This window comes from Elephantulus edwardii, unplaced genomic scaffold, assembly GCF_000299155.1.
Source record: "Elephantulus edwardii isolate Elephantulus edwardi_28Jun2011 unplaced genomic scaffold, EleEdw1.0 scaffold00260, whole genome shotgun sequence".
Taxonomy (NCBI): Eukaryota; Metazoa; Chordata; class Mammalia; order Macroscelidea; family Macroscelididae; genus Elephantulus; species Elephantulus edwardii.
This window is the reverse complement of record NW_006400010.1, coordinates 464,326-487,123: the sequence shown is the minus strand read 5'-3', so window position 1 is coordinate 487,123 and position 22,798 is coordinate 464,326. Positions and strand designations below refer to the sequence as shown.

At 45.9% G+C, this 22,798-nt stretch overlaps 1 protein-coding gene across 1 annotated transcript; it reads right to left on the bottom strand.

Moving 5' to 3' along the window:
* ITGA10 (integrin, alpha 10) lies at positions 1-21,920 on the bottom strand. The gene is made up of 30 exons (XM_006899516.1): positions 21,875-21,920; positions 20,326-20,437; positions 20,029-20,138; positions 19,750-19,841; positions 19,414-19,528; positions 18,682-18,809; positions 18,366-18,514; positions 12,419-12,569; positions 11,803-11,968; positions 11,633-11,706; positions 11,248-11,392; positions 10,897-11,045; positions 10,530-10,673; positions 10,205-10,408; positions 9,122-9,252; positions 7,418-7,584; positions 7,185-7,327; positions 6,667-6,780; positions 6,357-6,442; positions 6,058-6,199; positions 5,806-5,898; positions 5,587-5,663; positions 5,384-5,473; positions 4,907-4,991; positions 4,623-4,736; positions 4,315-4,395; positions 4,057-4,170; positions 1,569-1,664; positions 1,176-1,289; positions 1-890 (listed from the first exon to the last, which is right to left on the bottom strand). Exons 1-30 carry the CDS (start codon positions 21,918-21,920, stop codon positions 825-827), a joined length of 3,498 nt encoding a protein of 1,165 aa, XP_006899578.1. The 3' UTR covers positions 1-824.
* Between the last annotated feature and the right edge of the window lie 878 nt (positions 21,921-22,798).

Sequence of the window (22,798 nt, the reverse complement as noted above, 5' to 3'; positions counted from 1 at the left end):
CTAAAGAGGAGTTGATCTGAGAAAACTGAAAAGGAAACACTTCCCAGGGGTTAGCTAGTCTCTCCTGTTATTCCAGCTCTAGCCACTTGGGGGCCCCAGAATATCAGGCACCAGGCTTTGCTCCCAGGGAAGGCTGTTGGGTGGGAAGCCACTGCCCAGCAAGCTTGGGGCAGTTCTGTTACACCAGCACCTGAGGGCGGGCGAGTGCATGAAGTCTCAGGTTTCAGGGGGATGCCAGTTGCCTGTCTAAAGGCTCCTCTGTTCCTTGAAATTGTACAGAATGTCTCTTGTGGCTTTCCTCCCTCCCTCCTTTTTTCCTGTTGACTCTCCCCATCTGGCTCTCTGAATCACCAGACTCCACGGGAAAGCAGATGTTGACTTAACTTCTTTCAAGCCAACGTCAGCTCCCTCCCATGGAGTGAGGGCAGGCAGGAAGGTGAAAGGGTGGGGCTCTCCAAATTGTGAGGGAAGATTGGGAATCTCGGAGGCAAGGACCTGGACAAAAACGTTTTCATTCCCAAGGGATAGAGGGAATCAAGGCTCCCAACACTGGCCTCAATGCTGGCTGTAGAACTCGGGTCATGAGGAGGAGGGACACACAGGGTGGAGGTGTTGGTAGTTTGGGTGCCAGCCCTTACTGGCTGAGGTAAAGTTCTCATCTCTTGCCAACAGCATCCCCATGACTGAAAACCAGGCCAGGCTTCAGACTTGGGGATAGGGACCAAAGGCTCCTTCTTGTCTCATCTGGGCCCATAAACCTCCACTCTTATGCAAGTCTTTTGGAGAAGCTGCCAGGGAAGACTTTCTAGAACCTCCTTTTATACTCATTGCTCCAACTTCTCTTCTCTTTTCTCTTCCTGAGGGATTTTCTTACGGGCAAAGAAGCCAAGCTGTAGAAGAAGAGATAAGAGTCATCACCAAATGTCCCCACTGGGGACCCTGCCAACAACCCTCAGACTTATCTGAAGTCTGCACTTTGTTCTGCTTCCAAAAACAGGATTAAAATTTATTTTATTCAGCATATTTTAACTTGTGGAATAAAGTGACAGAGATTCAGACTTGACACCCACAGCCTCCTCAGCTGCCCAGCACTCATCCTGTTCTCCCAGCTGAATTAATGATCCCTCAGCGCATCGGCACCCTGCCCATGCTGCTCTCTCTAAAGCAATGCTTACCTTCCAAAGGCAGAAGATAAGGAGGGCAAGCAGAAGGAGACCTCCCAGGACGCTGCCTACGAGGATCCAAAGGGAGATGAGGACTCGGTGGGCCTGAATTACCTCCAGGAGGCTCTGAGGAGGAGAACTGGTTTACTTGAAGCTTTTACTCTAGGTAGCCTCACTCCACATTATAGCAAAGTCACACCCAGAAGAGAAGAAATAACAACCTTTTCCTATTTAAAGGAAAAGTACTGAGGCAAAAATGCTCCGAGGCAGTGGACCACTGCCAGCAGCGTGGTTTACTTTTCACTCGCCAATGGCTATTTAATGTGACGCCTCAGCTCTGGGGTGCCCGCTACCCCATCCCCACCCTCACTGTGTTCACAGCTCCAGCTCTGCCCCCAGCTCCACCTCACTCCAGCGGGAAGCTTCAGTCAGCTGTAGGACACTGCCGTCCTCGGTTCCCATCTCGAATGTGCTGACCACTATCAGAGACTTGAACTTGGCCTATGGAAAAAGGAGATGGGAAGGCATTTGAAATGGCCCATCATCAGGTGGGATGGTTCTCTGGAACCCTCAGGACCAGAAGAAAAGTGTAGATGGAAAAATCTCTGGGCTGTAGAGCACTGTTTGCTCTGACTGAAATACATTCCACTCCCCTTTCCTTTGCTAAGCCCTGCCCATCTTTAAATTAAGGTTTAGATGCCATTTTTATTCTAGAAACGAGGCAAGTCATTTCCTTCCATCTCCCACCACTTTAGATGAGGGTATAATCTGCTGTTTGTTGTTATGGGCCATCAAGTTGGAACCAACTCAGAGCTGATCCTGTAGCGGCTTTTCAGGGGCAGTAAAGCACACGGGGGAGATTGTGCATTTTTCTCTTGTGGAGCAGCTGGTGGATCTGAAGCACATGCCTTTGGGTTTGCAATGCAGCTTCTTATCTCTGGGCCACCAAAGCTCCATATTCTGGTTAGCTCTTTGTTTTTTCACAACTGAAATCTAAGATCCTTGAACACAAGGGCTCCTCTTACTAATTTTGGCAATCCTAGTGCTTAGTGCTGGGTACAATCTCAAGTACATAATGGTTAATCAAGAAATCTTTGTTTAAAGAATGAATAAAACAAAACCCAAACCCACTGCTGCTAGTTCCAACTCATAGTTACTCCACAGAACAGAGCAGAAATTCCCCAGAGGATTTTCAAGGCTATATCTATCTTCAGCTAGGTAGCTTGGGTGTTTGAACCACTGACATTTCAGTTAGTAACTGAGTATTTAGCCACTACACTACATGGCTCTTTGAAAGAATGGATAGATTAAAAATACCATCAATGAGGAATACAAAGGAAACGAGATTTTGAGAGGGTAGTCTCCCAGATTTAACTCTTCTAACAAACAGATTCATCCTGGAAAGGGTTAAACCGGGTGGCTCCTTGGAGGCAAGGATTCTGAGCCTCCGTCTGACATACTTTGGACATGTTGTGAGGAGAGACCGGTCCTTGGAGAAGGACATCATGCTTGGGAGGGTGGAGGGACAGCGCAGGAGGGGAAGGCCCTCTATGAGGTGGATTGATTCAGTGACTGGGATAATCGGGATGGGTGTGTCAGAGACAGTGCGATTGGCACAGGACAGAGTGGAGTTTAGGGCTGTTGTACCTAGGGTCGCTATGAGTCGCAAGCGACTCCACGGCACATAACAACAAAGTATGCTTAGGGAGCTCTGGTCGCTTAGTGGCAAGAAGCTGAGCTGCATCCTGAAGGCACGTGGTTCTACAATGCCAGCTGCTCTGCAGGAAAAGGATGGCTAATCTCCTCCCGTGTGATTACCTGCCTCTGAAAACCCGCCGGAGGGTCAGCTATGGGTTGGGTCTGACTCAACAGTACACAACAACAACAAAAGGTATGCTTAAGGAGCTCTGGTGGCCTCGTGATAAGAAGTTGCACTGCAATCTTGACGGCACGGGTTCTAAATCACCAGCTGCTCCACTCTCATCACCTGTGATTAACTGACTCTAAAAACCTGTCAGGGGTCAGCTATGGGTCGGTTCTGCCTCAAAGGTATACAACAACAACAACAAATTACGCGTATATCCCAGGGATCTTGTGTTGTTCAAAGTAGGTGGCAAATGTAAAAACAGAATATAAACCTATAGAGCTAAATAAATGTTGTTGTTGTTGTGTACCAACAAGTCAGAAGATTTTTAGAGGCAGTTAATTGCACAGGAGGAGATTGTACATCTTCTCCTATGGAGTAGATGATGGATTCAAACCACATTCCTTTGTGTTGCCAGTGCAACTCCTTACCACTAGGCCACCAGGGCTCCCAAATATATGTAATGTGTTATCTTTAAGATGGCATTTCTCTACTCAAGAACCCACCCCTGACTGAGATCAATTCTATTTCTTTAACTTTAGACATTTCACATAATCTAGATCCCTCTGAACTATGTGCATGGACGATCATTTATTCACTTAGGAAAAATACAATAAGCATCTCTGTCATTGGAGGGATCCTCCTCAGTGCCTGTTACATAGCAGGCACTTACCTGATGGATCATTAATTGGTTGGAGTTAGGTATTCTGTAAATGCTGACTGGTTATTGACACAGCACTAATGGGTGGTAAAGGAGAAAAATCTAAGGATAATGACTCGCTTTTATTGAATGTTCACTATATGCCGAGATCATTCTTTAATTTATTCTTCTTCACAGCAGCCATTTGAAGTTTTATCATCTCCACTTGGAGATGAGAAAATAAGAGCTTAAAGGAATCAAACAGATTGCTCAGAGTCAAATAGCTAACAACAAGCAAAGCCAGAATTGGAATGTAAGTCTGTCTATCGTTTAAGTCCATACTGAAAGCAGAAGCACAAGGGGAGAGTAGAAGAAAGGGAAAGGCTTACTCTCCGGAAAAATTCATTGTGAACCAGCCTCAGTAGTCCAATGGAGACCTCCGTTCCCTTTGCCAGCCGCCCAAGGTGGCACCTCACGACCTGACACCGGGTATTGCTCTCATTCTATAAGAAAAGAGCAAGAAATCAGGACTCTGGGCTGGAAAGGTCCCCTTCCCTTCAATGCTGTCCCCATGTCTCAAGGTTCCCTTGACTTCACTGCTCCCTGCCCGACTGCCCACTCTGGACTCTGCTTCTCGTGACTCATACCAGTCTGCTTGTGTGCTCAAGTTCCTCAGTGTGCACAGGGGCACCAGGGGGCTCGGTCAAGTTCTGCACTGTGCAGCTGGCCTAGAGGAAAACACAGCTTAATCGACCCTCCTGATGGTGAAGACCAGTTATCCCACCCACATGCATGGTCATCCTTTCCTGGATAATCACTTTCTCTCTTCTTAAAGAGCCATACATGTAAAAAGAGAGAGTCTCATTCCCAGAACCCAGAAAATTTAAAGCTGTGACATGTGGGAGCCCACCAGCTCAAGGCGGCAGGGTCCCACACATTTCTAGCCCCGACTCACATTGTTGGTGATGACCTGAGATAATGACAAGAAGTAATGGCCCCCATGGGCCACAGCTGGAAGGAGGGCTGAGATAATGAGGCCACTGACTACATAGCAGCCAAGGTTCTGCACCTAAGAGGTAGATTCAAAATGGAAGGATGTGGGAGACAAAGACAAAAGAGGACCCCCTCCCCTTTTAACCCCAGATACCATTGAAATCTGTAAGACACTTTCTCCACCCTTTTTCCACACAGCTCTTATGCCTCCCCTTCCCCCTACTCAGGTCCCCTCCAACTTCTCACCCGAAGTGTGGTTTTGAATTCAGGGCCTGGACCTATTGGGAAGGCCCCATATGGGTGAACCTCATAGCGGTGCAGGGTTGACTCACTGTGTGAACACCAAATCAGAAAGTACATGATTACAGTCATGACAGACACAGGGGCAAATGATCAGCATGCAGACATGAATTCAGGACAGGCATGACCAGTAGATGCAGAAAGAGGTGGGGTACATGGAGCTAGAAATGCGCTATGACCCAGCCTTTATGTCTACATCCTACATTGCCTCCCCTCAGCTCCAATCCTCAGATACTAGACATCACCCTATCCCTAAGAAAAGTAAGGTGCCCAAAAGAAAAAGTTCACCACAAATGAAATGGTGCAGCCTCAAGCATTTGAGGTCTGTGAACACAAACACTAAAGAACATGGAAGGAGAAGAGGAAATATAAAAGGCATGAGTCGAGGATCGGACCGGGTACCAGCTGGGGGCTGGGCCGTACCTGGAGAACAGGAGATGAGGCTCGTACTGGACGTAGGCTGAGGCTTGGGCTGTATTATCTTGAAGGGTCTCATTTGTCTCCAGGCTATTGCTGTAGTCAGGGGAAGAGGTTCACATCCCTGTCCATCCTCAGACTTCACTCCATGGTAGTAGAGGAGTCAAGACTCTACGGGAGGGGCTGTGGGAAAGTCCCCTTTGCCTCACCTGCTGGCAATCAGTCTCACGATGACCTGGCTCAGGAGGGCAGAACAGCTGAACTCAAACTCTAGCAGAAAGGTCACCTGTAGGCAGGGGACATGGGTCACTGTCAAGTCTTCTTCATGGACAACTACAGAGGAGAAGCTCTGTGTGTCTCCCTTGACCTCCCAGGCCTCCAGCTCCTCTTCTGCCAGAGGCCCTTTCTCATCCTGGAGCTTAACTTACCTTGGCCCCAGTCTGGAAGACAGGGTGTCCTACACTGCAAAGCCGGGCATGAGAAGAAGGAGCCGCACATTCCACCTTCACCAGGCTGTCCCTCTGAGGACAGAGTAATTGGGGTGGAGGCTGGAGCTGGGGCTGCAGCTGTCAGCCAGCTCCCCTACCACTGAGCCAAAGGACCTCAAGATCAAAGCCAATACCCCAGCCTTCTTCCTCCTTCTTTTCTCCCCTGGCAAAAGCCTCCTACCCCCAGGGCACCTGAGGAGTGAGGCTGGCCAGGTGGAGGTTTCTGGAGAAGCTGAGACTCAGGCTAGTGTTGTAGGCATTCTCCTTCTTGTTCTCCAGAGTTGCTGACACGAGCACTTTCTTTCGGCCACCTCGAACCACAAATGGGGCTTTTCTAGGAGTAACAGAGAAGGGAGAGCACAGGCGTCAAAAAGGGGGCCAAACACTTCACTTTTGTTATTATGGGTGAGAGACATTTCCCCAGCTCCCTTCACGCCCCTTCTTATCCAGCTCAGATCACTTTAGTTTGGGTCAGTTCATGTTTATCCCACCTGGAGCCTTTGATGTCCATATGAGCAAGAAGCACCAGGTCTGTGACACATTCATTGTCAGGGCCGCAGTCCTTTGAGAATGGGACCTGGAGGGGAGAGAAGGAGCTGAAGGCCAAGAGGAAAGAAAAGGAGAAAGGAATGGAACTGGATGAAAAAGTAAAAAGAAAGAGAGTGTGTCTACTTTGATTAGAGGGGTCCCACATCAGGTCTGACCGTGGAATCTCATGTCCCCTCCCTCCCCTTTCTCTGGGATTCACTGGGAAGGGCAGATCTAGGTCTAAGGAGCAGGGTAACGCGTGGCATCACTGACCAGCTTTTGTACGGAGGTGGGAGAACCCTCATCCAGCACTGGCCCTGGCTTTGTGGTGTTGTCCAAGGAAAAGGTCACAGTCAAAGCCACTGGTCGGAGATAATCTGATGTATCCTGAGGGAAATCAGAACCGAGGGTCATGGAGAACCAGAGTCAAGGCTGTATCTTAGGTTCCTGACAGGATGTAAGAAATACAGTAATAATGTACTGAGTACTTTCTGAAGGCTGAGCACTGCTCTAAGGTTTTACCAACACTATTAAATGCAATTCTAACCCAACTCCTATGAGGTAGTTATTATTGCTCCCACTTAAGAAAAGGAAATTAAAGTTTAAAGCAAGTGACTTGCTGGAGTTGATAAATGGCAGAGCTAGGAGTTAAATTTAGATTAACCTGACTCCAGGGTTTGAATTCTCTCTCTCATTTTTCTGGTTTAAGTTTCCATGCTGATCCAGCCTAAACTGCTCCCTCTTCCCTCACTCCCAGGCCCTGCGGCAAAGCAACACTGGCCCCCTCTCACCAGTATATGGAAGTGTAGCTGCTCACAAGTGATGTTGCCCACACTGAGCCCGAGGCGCCGAGGGGACAGCCTTTGGCCAGAGCCATCAAATGCAGCACGCACCCCAGCTGTCCACTCATCCAGGGATGCTGTGAACCACATATCTAAAGGAAGGAGGCAAGGTGATGGTGGACAGAGGTCCAGAACAAGCAGGCAAGGGGCTGAGTTGGCTAGGATGCACTACAGTCACTCACGAAACCGGCGATTCCAGCGGCCAGGGGCGCGGGAAGTCACTTGGAAGCAAAGAGCTGCAGTCAGGCAGGTGGCCTCCTGGCCTCGCCGCTTACAGTCCCGCTGAACTACGCTGATGGCTGGTGGCGTCACATTCAAGGAAGGAGTCAGGCGGATGATAGGCCGGGAGCTGAAGATGGATCGGGAAAGAAATTTCTAGGAGGAAGTCAGCCCTTTGAGAAGGGCAACTCCAGTATTTGACTTTTCCTGGTGAAGGAAAAGAATGATGCTATCTTTTACTCTCTCCTCCACCATAGGAGCAAGAGGCACATGTGTCACCCTGCCCCGGACCTCCTGACATAATAAAATGCTTATTCTAGAAGCTAACATTTAGTAGCGCTTAATGTACTTCATGTGTAGCCAAGCAAACTGGTCCCTGTTGTTGTTATGGGCCCTTGAGTTGGTATCAACTCATAGTTGACCCTCCAGTGGGTTTTCATGTAGATCACATGGGAGGAGACTGTTCATCTTTCTCTTACAGAGGAGCTGGTAGATTCAAACCACCTGCCTTTGTGTTGGCAGCACAACTCCTTACCGACTACAGCACCTAGGGGTTAGAATTTTGCAAAATGGCTTTTCTATCTATTGCCTTAGAACCACCACCACCCCCACCACCCCCAGAGAACATGGTCTCAAGCTGCCTCAACTGTGGACACACTGTTTGAAGTTGATCAATATCTTCAACATCATCAACAATTGCAAAAGGTCAACATAAGAGAGAGAGAGTGAGCAAAAGAGACTGAAGAGACTGTCAAAGCATAGCCTGAGGGGGCCCTGGAGTTGGAGCCACAGTTAAAGGTTTTGCTTCTGGATGATTGAAGGAAGAGCTGACTTGGGATTGCTGTGAAAGGCAGCTTGCTGGACGACTGAAGGAAACCAGAGGCTTCTTGCATTTGTGTTGCTGCACTGAACATGGACTATCACTGTGTGGCATCCTTTGCCTTCTCTCACCCTCCACAACATGTTTTCCTAATAAACATCACAACTTTTATAACAAATATCAGACCCAGTGATTAAAGGTGCAACAGCCTGGGGTACTATGTCTTACCAAGGGATTGGTTGTATATACTGGGTGTTATTGATGGGGACAGATCTCCTTTGTGGAGATAGTGGAAATCAGACTAGGCCAACCCCATGTTGCACTTGCTCCTTTTAGAGCACCAGAGCTGCACAGACTGAACTCTAGGACTTTAATTGTCTGTTAATGGAGGCTTGAGTGTTGCCATAGAACTAAACAGGTATCCACAGACCTTCCAGATTAAGACAGTCTGGGGGAAAAATGCCTGGCAATCTACTTCTGAAAGTCAACCAACTGAAGTCCTATGAGTCACAATGATCTGCTCCTCAAACGATCACAGGAAAGCACAAGACTGGGCAAGGTTATGATCCACAGAACACGGGGTCGAGATGAGTTGGGCCACTTTAACCACAGCAGACAACAATGTACTAGGTACTATGTTAAGATCTTAGCATGGATTATTTTATTAATCCTCACAGCAAGCCTTTAAGGTAGGAACTATTATCAGTCTTATTTTAGAAATTGGAAAATGGAGGTACGGAGAGCTTAACATGAGAAAAAGAACCCCAATCTACATCTTTGATGCCAAAGTCCTTGCTTTAATAGTTCTGCTATGCTGTCTCTTGAGACCTGAGCTGGACCCTCTCACCTGAGGAGGATGGCTGCCCCCTGGGCACCCACAGCAACATCGACCAAATCATCCCCATCCAGATCTAGCCGGCCATCCACACTTCGGCCAAAGTAGCTGAGGGCCTGTGGCATGGAGACAGCAGCAATACGCTGAGAGAAAAAGAAGAGAGAATGAGGGAGGGACATACATATTCCTACCCAGGCCTCCCACTTGGCATTCTCTAATCCTCCTCTCAATCACAAGAGTCAGAGAAACTTGTCTATGCTTAGGGGTCTCTAGGACCATAATCTATATTCTCTCTTACTTCCTCATTTTTTTGCTTCCTGATTAAAACACTTACTACTCAGTTTGGGATTAGTAGCATCATGATAGATGGTGAAGAGATTGAGATTGTTAACAGCTTCAGTTTGCTTGGCTCTACAATCAACACTTTTGGTACCAACAGCCAGAAAATTAAAAGACAAATTGCATTGGGAAAGTCTGCTGTTAAAGACCTCCCCAAAGTACTGAAGAGCAACAATATCAGTGTGGAGACTGAGGTGCAAAGGCCATGGTCTTTGCAATTACTTGCTAAGCATCAGAAAGCTGGGCAATGACTAGGGATGATAGAAGGGGAATTGATTCCTTTGAGCTGTGGTGCTGGAGAAGAGCATTGAATATACCATGGACTGCTAAGAGAATGAACAAGTTTGTACTGGTGAGGGTGAATCCAGGCTGCTCCTTGGAGGCAAAGATTCTGAGGCTTCATCTGACATACTTTGGACATGTTGCAAGGAGCGATCAGTCCTTGGAGAGGGATGTCATTCATGGTTGGGACGGTGGAGGGACGGTGCAGGTGAAGAAGACCCTCGATAAGATGGATTGATTCAGTGACTAGGGTAATGGAGGTAGGTGTGTCAGAGACAATAAGATTGGCACAGGATAGAGAAGGTTTCAAGTCTATTGTACATAGGGTTGTGATGAGTCACAGGCAACTCAATGGCACATAAAAACAACAACAACAACCCAGTTTGTCAAGACAGAGTGGCTTTTGACAATCAAAAACACCTTTCCTCATTCATCCTGACCACTATGCCCCTGCCTCATGGGAGCATTTCTGACCTGTGCAGGATGAGGTCTGATTCCACTCTTTTTCCCATGATACAGGTACAGTGCACCCCGGTGCCCATCTTCCAGAGGCGCCCCCACAGCCACGTCAGCAAAGCCATCTTGGTTCAAGTCAGGAAGGGCAGCCATGGCAAAGCCAAGCCGAGCATCCTGAGGGGGTTCTGGCTGAAGCATTCCCCGGAGCATCAGTAAAGGCTGCTGAAGGAGGTGAAAAAGACAGAGGATGCGGATCTGAAAATCCTTTCGATCAGTCCTCAAAAGTCTCTACTGTTCCTCCCTCGCCCCTCTCACAAGTCCTAGCAGGTCTTAGAAGTCTCACCTGGCCTACCAGATACACATAAACACGTCCTGTCTCTTTGTTGAGGGGTCCAAGGAACATGGGAGCAGCAACAAGTAAGACATCAGTTATTCCATCCCCATCTATATCCAAAGGGCAAAGTTCACTGCCAAAGTAGGAGCCAATCTGTAGAGGAGTAGGCCGTGGGGAGCCAGGAGAAAAGCGGACACGTGGACTTGGTGGGCAGCACTCACCAGGCTGCCACCTGGACTTCACACTGCTGACAGGCTCTGCCAATCACAATTTAGCACAGACTTCTGGGAAACTTGCGCCCCTTCATTCTCTTTTCCCTCCCTGCTCAGAGGCACTTCAGAAATCCAAGAGTCTCACCCTCCCTCAGACGTCCTACCTGCTCTCCATGGAGGCTCTGGGCAACTCTTACTGCACCATCTCTCTTAAGCTGGAAAACAATGACCTTTCCTCGATGTTTAAATCGAGGCGCCCCTGAGATAAAAAGACGACGTCCACCTTGCAAAAGCATGGAGGAAACAGAGTAACCTAGAGCGGGAAAGGAATTAGGATGAAAGGGATAGTAATTAGAGTCAGAGTGGGAGGGTACTGGAGGAAGTCCTAGGGACATAACAGGAGGTCATGGAGAGGCAGGAATTTGGTGAGTAAAGAGGGAGTCAGTCCCTCACACCTCTCAACTCAGGAAGTGCCCCCCTTTATTCCTATTCCTCTGCAACAATTTGCTGCTTACCCAGATAGGCTGCATGGTTCTGCAATGCAGGAGGAAATTCGTCTTCCAAGGCCGTCCGTGGGGGGAAAAGGCGGTGACCTTCTTCAAGCCAAAGAACTGAGCCCCCCCAGTCATAGGCCCCCACCATTCCAAAGAGAATCCCATCCTATGGAGCAGAACCAGATGAAGTTATTTAAAAGATAGTAGGGAATAAGAGAAAAAATTCCACAGAAGTGAGAGGGTCACTGAGGGTATGCTGGGATCAGTTAGAAAGGAAAAGTGGGTAGATGGTTAAAGCAGCAACATGGCAGGGTCCTAGGGCTGAGGTTGTCTAGTCCAGGGGTTAGGAATGATGAAAAGGTCAGAGGTTGGAAAGGGTCATAGAAGGGGTCAGACTCTGTTCAACCTTCAGTCGATGAGTAGAGAAACCAATCTGAGACATTTCCAGTCCAAATGAGCTTTCATTCTCTCCATGAGACCCTGGGGAGTAAGAAAATACCAAGGGAAACATTCACCTACTGAATCCACTCCAGAACTTCCCTCCCTTCCCCACCATTTCTCCAGTATCCCATTCACCCTCAAGGCCAAAAATCCGGTCTCCAAGTGCATCCACAATGTCAGTTAGTGCAGCCTCATCTGTTACATTGAAGAAGAATCGCTCATCTGGATCACTGGCAATAGTTCGGATTTCCTGCAGGAAAGAACTGGGGTCTCGCTGGCGTCGGAGATAATGACCAAGGACCTGCGGTCAGGAGATCAAGGTGAGGTCTGTTAGCAGTGTAGAAGGAAGGACAGAGCCAGCTAAAGAGAAAGGAGAGTAATACACGTGACTTTTGGAGCTCGGGTGGCCTTAGTGGAAAGATACTGCACTGCAATGGGCAATCTCCTCCAGCATAATTTGTTGTGGGCCCTTGAGTCAGAAGCGACGGCTTTTCAGAGGCAGTTAATAGTACCAGAGGAGATTGCCCATCCTTCTCCCACGGAGCAGCTGGTGGATTCAAACTGTGTGCCTTCAGGACTGCAAGGTAGCTTCTTGCCACTAGACCACCAGAGCTCCCAGCATGATTTATTGCCTCTGAAAACCTCTTGGAAGGTCAGCTGTGAGTCAATTTCCTTGTCCTTCTTAAGTCCTCATTGCTCAATGTCTCCCCTGTACTTCATTAAATCCTCTGGGATCTAAGTCATTTCTCACCGCAATCCCATAGCGGGTCACTCTTCCAGCTTCACAGGCTTTCAGTGCCGTGGGCAGGTCCTCCCCATCATGTGATTCTCCATCTGTGACAACCACCAGAAGCCTGGCTGCCTCAGGTCGGCCCCCACGGGACTGACTGAAACCCTCTGTGCTAAGAAGAGAGAAGATGTGAGGGGGTCAGATGTATGCAGACACACCAACACATTCATCAGATTGAAGGGCAATGTCAGCGGCAGTTCATTGAGGTCAGGTGGTTTCATTGAGTTCAATGTCCACCCTCCTGGCATTGTCCATCATGGAGACTGGCACATGGTAAGAGTGTAAACATTCACATGTCATAAAACACACAGAGCAGCATATTATCAGTGCAAATAAGTATAAAGCTTGTTTATATAATGATTCACTAAATAGATACTGCATTTGGGAGAATAAATATTCTCCCAAATGCAGTATCTCAGGATAACTTATCCTGAGATGGGAAAAGGACTAGAATATGAGTTAGCAGGGAATGTAAAGGCCAGGATGAAAGTTGGCCTGGTGGGATAGAGTGAGAAAGTTCTGTCTGAGGAGATAAATGAGGCAGAGACATAGACACAGAAATGCAACAACACAGAGCTCTGTCACAGTCACCGTCTGCTTCCTGCCACTCACTAAAGTGCACACACAAGAGCAAACACACCATGCTCCACATCCTTCTGTGGTGAGTAGAGACAGAAGTCTTAAAAGCTTCTGAGTGGCATCAAAGGTGCAATTATTGGACTCTATATGTCTGAAACAAAGAAGAACAAGGAAAATCAAAGGTGTATAGAAAACAACTGGTCCATTTGACAAAATCCAACACCTCTTCCTGATTAAAACACTCAGCAAAATAGGCATAGAAGAAATTTTCTCAACATTGTGAAAAGTATATGCGTAAAACCAAGAACCAATATCATTCTCAATGGAGAAAGACTATTAAGCATTCTCCTTGTGAACAGAGGCCAGACAAGGACACCCACTGTCATCACTCCTATTCAGTATTGAATAGGAAAATACAACAAGAGAAGGGGTGGGGGAGGCATCCAAATCAACAAAGAGGTGGTTAAACTGTCACTATATGTAGACGTTATGACAGTGTACACAGAAAACCCCAAGGACTCAACAAAAAACTGTGAGAGCCAGAGAACCAAGTTAGTAGAGTGGCAGGATATAGGTTAATATACCAAAGTCAGTGGGATTCCTCTACAGTAACAAAGAAAACACAGAGACAGAAACCAAGAAAGAAATAACATTTACAACTGTTGTTATTCTGTGCCACCAAGTCAGCTGTGACTCATAGTGACCCCATGCACAATAGCTCTGAACTCTGTCCTAGCCTGAGCCAATCTCACTGTCTCCAATACACTTACCCTATTACCCCAGTTATTGTGTTAATCCATCTCATCCAGGGTCTTCCTCTCCTGCATTGTCCCTCCACCATTCCAAGCATTATGTCCTTCTCCAAGGATTGGTCCCTCCTGGCAACACGCCCGAAGTATGTGAGATAGAGCTTCAAAATCTTTGCCTCCAGAGAGCAAGTCGGTTTAATCCTCTCCAGAATAGACCTGTTTGTTCTCTTGGCAGTCTATTCAAAGGCATCAATTCTTTGTCTGTCATTTTTATTCACTGTCCAGCTCTCTGATGCATAGCAAATAATTACGAACACCATGTCAGATGAGGCAAACCTTAGTCTCTAGAATAACATCTTTGCACTTCAACCCTCTGGAAAGGTCCTGACAGCAGACTTTCAAAATCCAATTCATCTTTTTATTTCCTGGCTGCTGGTTCCAAGAGTGTTGATTATGGATAGTCAACCACAAATTGAGATACTTAGGAATAAATCTAACTAGAGACACAAAAGACCTTTACAAAAAACCCTACAAAACACTTTGTTGAGAAACAATAAAAGGCTTAAATAAAAAGTGTTCCCTGTTCATTAATAGGAAGACTCAATATAGAGAAAATGACAATCCTACCAAAAGCAATCTATGTGCTTAATGCAATCCTAATATAGATATCAAAGCCATTTTTCAAGGAGATTAAAAAGACAATTGCCAAGTTTATTTGAAGGGTAAAGAAATCATGAATAAGCAAAACACTTCTGAAAAGCAAAAACGAAGTGGGAGCCTTACCACTCCCTGACCTCAAAACCTACTATATAGCTTTAATGACCAAAATAGCATGGTACTAGTACAATGACAAGCACGTAGGCCACTGGAACAGAATTGAGAACCCAGAAATTAACCCATCTATGTTGTTGTTGTTATGTGCTGTCATGTCAAGTCTCTTGCAACTCATAGCAACACTATGTTCAACAGCTCTGAACCCTGCTCTATTCTTTGCTAACATTATTGTCTCTGACACACTTAACTCCATTACCCCAGTCACTGAATCAGTCCATTTTATTGAGGGTCTTCCTCTCTTGTGCTGTCCCTCCATCCCTCCCAAGCATGATGTCCCTCTCCAAGGACTGGTCAGTCCTTGCAAAATGCCTAAAATATGTCAGATGAAGCCTCAGAATCCTTGCCTCCAAGGAACAGGCTGGTTTTACCCTCTCTCGGATAAACCTGTTTGTTCTCCTAGCAGTCCATGGTATATTTGATACTCTTCTCCAGAACCACTGTTCAAAGGCATTGATTCTCTTTCTATCATCCCTAGTCATTGTTCAGCTTTCTGATTCATAGCAAGTAATTGGGAAGACTATGGCCTGAATCAAGAGCACCTTAGTTCCTAGACTGACATCATTGCTCTTCAGTACTCTGGAGAGGTCTCTGAGAGCAGACTTTCCCAATGCAATACATCTTTTGATTTCTTGGCTGCTGGCTGCTGGTACCAAGAGTGTTGATTGTAGAGCCGAGCAAACTGAAGCCGTTAACAATTTCAATCTCTTTACCATTTATCATGATGCTGTCAATTGGCCCAGTGGTGAGAATCTCTATTTTCTTGATGTTGCACTTCAATCCATATTGAAGGCTGCAGTCCTTGACCTTCTGCAGCAAGCGCTTCAGGCCCTCCTCAGTTTCAGCAAGGAGGATTGGGTCATCTGTATAACACAGGTTGTTGATAAGTCTTCCTCCTATCTTGATGCCACATTCCTTCTCCTAAAGGACAGCCTCCCAAATGATTTGTTCTCCATATAGATTGAAAGGGTATGGAGATAGGACACATCCCTGGCATACACCCTTCCTGATTTTGAACCATGCAGTGCTTCCTTGCTCTGTTCTGATGACTGCCTCCTGGTCCAAGTATAGGTTTCACGTAAGCATCTATCTATTGTCAACTGATATTCAACAAGGAAATAAAACATACCAAATGGGGAAACCATACCTCTTCAACAAATGGTGCTGGCAAAATTGAACTGTTACCTACAGAAAGCTGAAGCTGGATCTATACCTCTCACTATACACAAAAATCAATTCAAATTTGATCAGAGAGACCTGGAGGTAAAGACCAAAACCATAAAGATCACAAGAGACAAAATGGAAGCAAGTTTAGAAGGCCTACCCTATGGTATAAATAGCCAGAAATGCACAACCAAGAGAGGATAACATCGATGAACTGGACCTGCTAAAGATTAAATCCCCGTGTACATCAAAAACTTTTTCCACAAGGGTGAAAAGAAAATCTACTGACTGGGGGAAAATATTTGACAATACCATCTCAGACAAAGGTCTCCTAACAAACAGGACCTCCACAAGAAAAAAAAACCACCCTGATAACCCAATTACAAAATAGGCAAAAGGCTTTTTACAGAGGAAGACATTTGAATGGCCAATAGACACATGAAGAAATGTTCAAAATCACTGGAAATAAAAGAGATGCAAATCAAAACTACAATGAGATACAATCTCACCCCAGTAGCAGTGGCAAAGTTTAACAGGACAATAAGCAATAAATATTGGAAAGGCTGTAGAGAGATTGGAATTCTCATACACTGTTGGTGGGATTGTAAAATGGTACACACATTTTGGAAGTCAGTTTGTCATTTCTTCAAAAAGCTGAACATAGAAATTCCCTATGACCCAGCTATTTCACTGGTAGGAATATAACCCAAGGAAATTAGAACTGAGACATAAATGGAAATTTGTACATCAATGTTCACAGTAGCATTATTCACCATCACAAGAACATTGAAACAGACCAAATGTCCAACCACAATTCAATGGATTAAAAAATTGTGGTACATTGACATGATAGAATAATACATAGCATTCAGGAGCAATGATTTTTAAAATTATTATATAACTTAGAAAAGACTGGAGAGCAGTACAGTGAGTGAACTAACTCAGTCTCTTAAGGACAAATACTGCATAAGACCATCATTATAAAAATAGAAGGATAACTAGTAAAATATGTATAAGGGCTCAACGGGAGAAGGACTGGAAGCAGATTGAGGGTGGGTAGGGAGGAAATTACAGGGTTGCCAATTTGATGGGTGGAGGGAGGGGGTAAAGGAAATGGGAAAGATCTGGTAGAGACCTAAAAAGATGGGGTAATGGTGGGCATAATTCAATGGGGATAAATTTTATAAAATACAATGTATGGGAATGATGTTATGAAACAAAACATAAAGGAAAGAGTGAAACACAATGTACACAGACCAGTATAAAATAATTTTTTAAAAAAATCACCCACTTATTAAAAAAACCCAATTAGTCTAAAGGACTAATGGCACATATGAACTTCAATCTCTACTGCCCTGAAACCAAAAGAACTAGATGGTGTCTGCCTATCACTGCTGATTGCTCTAATAACAGATATCACGGTAGAGGATCCTGGGCAGAGCCGAAGAAAAATGTGAAACGAAATACAAAATCATAAAAATGCCGGTATTTGGGGAGCTCTGGTGGCCTAGTGGCAAGAAGCTGCACTGCAATCCCAGAGGTACGTGGTTCAAATCCACCAGATGTTCTGCTGGAGAAGGAGGAACAATCTCCTCATCTACCAGTCAGATTCTATCTGACGGTACACACACAAAATAATAAAATTTTTAAAAATGCTAGTATTATTGGTCTAATGGAGATTGTTGGAATTCCCAAGCCTTAGTCTTCAGCCTAAAATTAAACTCAATCTTGCAGCTCAACTTTCAAGGAAACAATAGATGGGCATATACAGTAAACAATACCACCAGGACTGGTCAAACTAGTGAGTGAGATCAAAAGGACAACATTTGCCCAGAGATAAAACTCAGAACACAAGAAAGGATAGGATAGAAGGATGAATGGAAACAGGAACCACAGAAAGAAGAGGAAGAGCGTTGTTATAATATGGAGAATATGATTGATGTCGTGATACAATATATGTATGAATAATTGAAGGGAAACCCAATTTGCTCTGTAAACTTTCTCTCAAAGCACAATGGCTTTAAAAAAAAAGACAGAAAGAAATAATTACCTAGAAGAGGTTGAGGTCTGTCAACAGCAAAGCCATTAAAAAACCCTCATGCAGTCAAGTCAGAATCAACTATGAGTTGAGCCTCCAGTAGGTTTTCAGAGGCTGTGAATCAGAAGGGAGGAGATAGTTCATCGTTCTTCCCTAGAGCAGCTTGTGATTACAAATTGCCTCCCTTAGGGTTCTTAACAGACAGATGGTCAATCTCTTCCTGTGATTTACAGCCTCTAAAAACCTGCTGGAGGGTCAGCTACGAGTCAGTTCTGATTCAACAGTACATAACAACAACACTTTTAGGTTGGCTACACACAACTCCTTACCCACTAGGCTACCAGAGCTTCCTGGTAATGTCATTAGTATAATGTTTATTTGTATCTGAGGTTCTGAAATTGCTTTAAGAAGCCAAGGAGGCAGAAAGCTTCACTAAATAAATAAGCATGTAAAACAGCTTGGGATGTACACATTGCACTCTCAACTATCCCCAGTACTGCTAGATCCTCATCACCCGGGCCTCTCACACGCCCTCACAGAGCCTTACCAGGCCACCATTATTGCCTGAGCCGTCTTTGTCTCTCGTCCTTCTCGCCGACTCAGATTCCTTGCTGCTTTCACCACTTCTTCCTTGGTTCGGAAATCTCCCAGAGACCACTCATGCACAGGGCTCTCCCCGTACTGTACAAGTCCCACCTATAAACAGGTGTGCAAATAGAAAGTATGCATGGCAGGACTGGAGAGAAAGTATATGAAAGAGAGAATCTGAAAACTTAGATACTGTCAAAGACATCACCTACATTTATCTCTTCTCTCCCTGTCACCTCCCACCTCCTAAACCTATTCATACTGCCTTTCCTTACCTGTATCTGCTCTGGATCAATAAATAGTCTCCCAACTAGTCTTCGTAGAAAAGTCTGAACCTCAAACCAAGGGTAGATACTATTGGAACCATCCAGGACAATGACAACATCCATGTATGTGGGGCAGCCTAAAAGGAAGGGCAGAGAAGGAGAAAAGAGGGGTGGAGGGCATTGGGCAGGAGGGTATCAAAGGGAAAACGTTCAATTAAAATTTTTATTGAGTAATTTTTATCCAAAAGATGGTACTGTGCCAAGCTCGGGTCAAGTGCAAAAATAAAAGAAAGAGAAGGAGGCAGGCATATGAGAAATTAAATACTGGGTGAAAATACAGCTCTGTGCTGTGAAAGAACAAAAGAGAATAAACTCTGGTGGTAGAAGATCAAAGGAAGTAGCAGCTGAGAAGATAATGCTGACCACTGAGACGTCTGAGAGGAGAACATAAGGAAAGGGAGACAGAGGACGACAAAAGGTGGCAGGCACCATGGGAGAGTGGTTAGGTGAACGTTGTGGCCAATGCAGAGTGAGTGGAGGGACACGATAAGAGCAGGCTTTTTGAAGCTGGCTAGCTCCGGTAATGGAGCCGTGGTGCCATTGGGGAACACAAAGCTTTTGTAGGACACTTTAGGTCACAGTGAGGATAGCCATACAGGCCCAATGCCAGGCTCCATCCCATCTACCCCGACCCTGCATCATCTCCAGGGACTGACTCCTTAGGCCCTTCCTCTGGCTCACGTTGGGCTGTGGGTGCCAGGCTCCCCTGGGGCTGGAACGAAGCATCTACATGGGCACATATCCCAGAACTGAAGACAGATGTACCACAGGCACGAGACCAGAGAGGAGCACAGGCCTAGAAGGAGGTGGGAGAAAGCATTACTCTCCATGTGAAAGGTTATCATCAGAGCATGATTCCAACCAAAGGAGGCACCAAGACCACTCCCTAAGTCTTTACCTTGTTTTCAAGGGGCTTTGAACTGACTGACTCCCTCCACATTGACTAGTTTCCCCCACCATAGTTGCTCTTTGGTCTGCTACGAACCTTCTGATCCCACTACCCTTTCTTTGGCTCACCAGGAATCCCCCATCACCACTGGCCTCCAGGAGAGACATCCCCAGGTGCATGTTCACAGCAGGATGAGATGAATTTCCCAGAGGATAGTCACCTGGTTATGAGTAAGGAGAGAGTAAGATTGAGGAGTCAAACACAGAAGTTTTTAAGATCAGGATGATTATGGAGGAAGATTAAAGGATCAAGGTAAGAAAGAAAGTGTGGGATATGGGGGTGCAGAAGCTAAAGCATAAAGGGTCAAAGCGACCAGGGAACTCATATCAGAAACTGGTAATGCTTACCCAAGTGACCCTTGGCACACGGGGCATTAGAGTGTCCCCCCACAGGGCAACGATAAACATCCCCTCTCCGGTCACCTGAAGGTCCATCCCAGGGGGCACCCACCAGCATCCTGGGAAAAGGACGTGAATATGAGCATTGTGTGAGCATGATCCTGAGGCAAGCCAGAGGGAATGTGATGGTTCTGAAAAGCTGAAGCATCAATCACCTCCAAAAGACCAGTGAGCTTTGATTCCCATCTATTGCGCCTCCGTTTCCCATAGCTATCACAGTCCCAACCCCATGGCACTCTTCCTCACCATCGCTGTCCACCCCCGATGTGTTGTAAGACACTGTATCCAAATTCAGCCTCGGGTGGCCCTGGGAATATGCGTGGGCGATGCACATCTAGGTTAAAAGGGGAGCAGAAACCTGGGGGCCAGGATGATAAAGTTAGCATGAAGTGGTTAGTTAGGCCAATGAGAAACCACAGAGAAGCAGTGAGAAGCTTCTCTCGGTCGGCCTGGCCCTTACCTACCACTTTCCTGGTTCCTGTCAATGGCATGTACTCAGAGCCCCAAACACACAGATGATCCTGTGTTTGGGTCCAGATGTCTAACCTGTGGCCCTCTGCCATGCTGATGCACAGCTGTGTTTCCACTCCACCCTGAAATCTCATTCACAGACATGTCTGGAGAGTCAACTTCCTTATTCTTTTCCACATCATTCCTCCCACACATCTGCCTTCCTAAACCATAAGAATCAAAAGAAGGAGAGAGACTTTCCAAAGTCCCAACACAACCATTTCTTTTGGATCCTCCCAAAAGGACACAGGAGGAACAAGAGGGGCTAGACACTGCATGTCTGGGCCTCTTCTCTTTCCATTACTTCTTGACTCCCAGTGTCACTGTCACACTCTCACTCTCCAGTGTTTAGGTCTTGGGTTGATCCCAGCCCTGGAAACCTCAGTGGTAATTAAGTGGGTGGGGCTACTTGCCTTCCCACAGACATGGACTGCCATCCATTCTTACCAAGACTCCCATCACCTCAAAGCTCCCCACAAATCTCTTAACTTTGCAACTCATCTACCTCCTATCTATCCTTCTGCCTACTTACATGGCTTTCCCAACTCTTAGACACCTTTAAAGTGCCCCATCATGTCCAAGTTGAGTCTTCTCTCCCATTTCCAACCCCTTTAAGCTCAGAGCTGGTATTTTAGGAAACAAAGATTACAGGGCAGTGGTGAGGAAAAATTCCAAGCCTCTTATCCTTTCCAGGGCTCTTTCCTCCACTGTTTTTCTTCTTCCATCCACGCCATCACCCTTTCAGACCACCCCACGACCAAAGACTATGGCTTTATCCCAAACCATACCCTTTTTCAGAAAGATATTGTGTTCAAAGGCTGTATGATTAGGATTGCAGCTTGACAGATAAATTCAGAGTTTTTACCATATTTGTTAGTCAGGTATGCTACAGGGATCACTTAGGGTAGGTGAAGGAGAGAAGGGGGTAAAAGAAATGTGTAGGCACGTGGAAGGTCTTGAAAATCTTTGTCTCTTCACTACTCCAGGGTTTAAGACAAAAGTTTTAGATAACCAGATACAAATCATATGTAAAACCCTAGACAGCTTCAGTCCCCTAAATATCTCATTATCAAAGTCTTAATTTGTAGAAAAAAGAGGCAAACACGCATGTGCACGCAAGCATGCGTACAAGTATGCTTGTGTGCGCGCACACACACATACTCACAGAAAGTCCATAGATGTGCAGAGTCAGTGCTAACCTCCCACTCAACATCCGAAGCTTTTAACTGTAAAGGTCCCAAAACCAAACAACCCCAGAACAAACCAAGAAGTTAAGTCCCCTCACCGATCAAGAACATCAGAGGCAGGTGAGAGATGAAGGGGAGCTCCATGCCTGAATGCTCTTCTGTCCGTCTGAGAAGTCTTCTGTCCGTATAAGAAGTCTTCTGTGCCTCTGTCCCTCGCCTTTTCTGTTTTCTTTACTTTCCCTCCCATCCTGCCCCCTCCCACTGGCAGCTAAAAATAAAGTTGGAAGGAATGGGAGGAGTGATGGTGGGGAACTGTGGAGAGCCCCAGATCAAGGGAAAGGAGGATTGAGTGGTTTCAGTCTATTTCTCTGCCTTGGTGCTGCCCTCTGGAGGTCTCATCTCAAACTACAGAGAACACGCTTCTTAACCACTTATGCCCGTCCCTTGCTGTCAGTTCAACTATTTCCTCAGGTCTGAAATACAGTAGGAGTAGGAGACAGAATTTTTATTTTCTAGCCTTATTTTTTCTACTCGACGGCACACAGCAACAACAACAGCCTTATTTACTACAATATGGGATATGAAAAATTAAAGAATTTTCAACAGTTTTATCATCCCCCTCCCTCAGTTCCAACATGGGGAAACCATAGCCACAAATGAAGCCTGACTGAAGTTAATTCATTTAATTCTGCGTGTGGCACTTAATCTATACCTGCTTGTGGCATTACAACTTTTGGAGGGAACATAAACTTGTGTGAGATTGGTTTTGTGGAAGCAGATCATTATTGGATTATGAGACCTTATCTCAACTTAAAGTTCCTGAGTGGAACCACTGAACTTAGCATTTTCTATCTCTATTATCTAGTGTTACGGGCACAGGGGACTCAGATAAACAAAATACATGGGCACAGACCAACAGTGATAAGCAAATTGATCTTTAATTTGCTGACTTGGAAGGTTTGCTCTCCATCCTGAGCATGGGCCACAGTTATTTACAGACTCACTGTACATTATTTACAGCA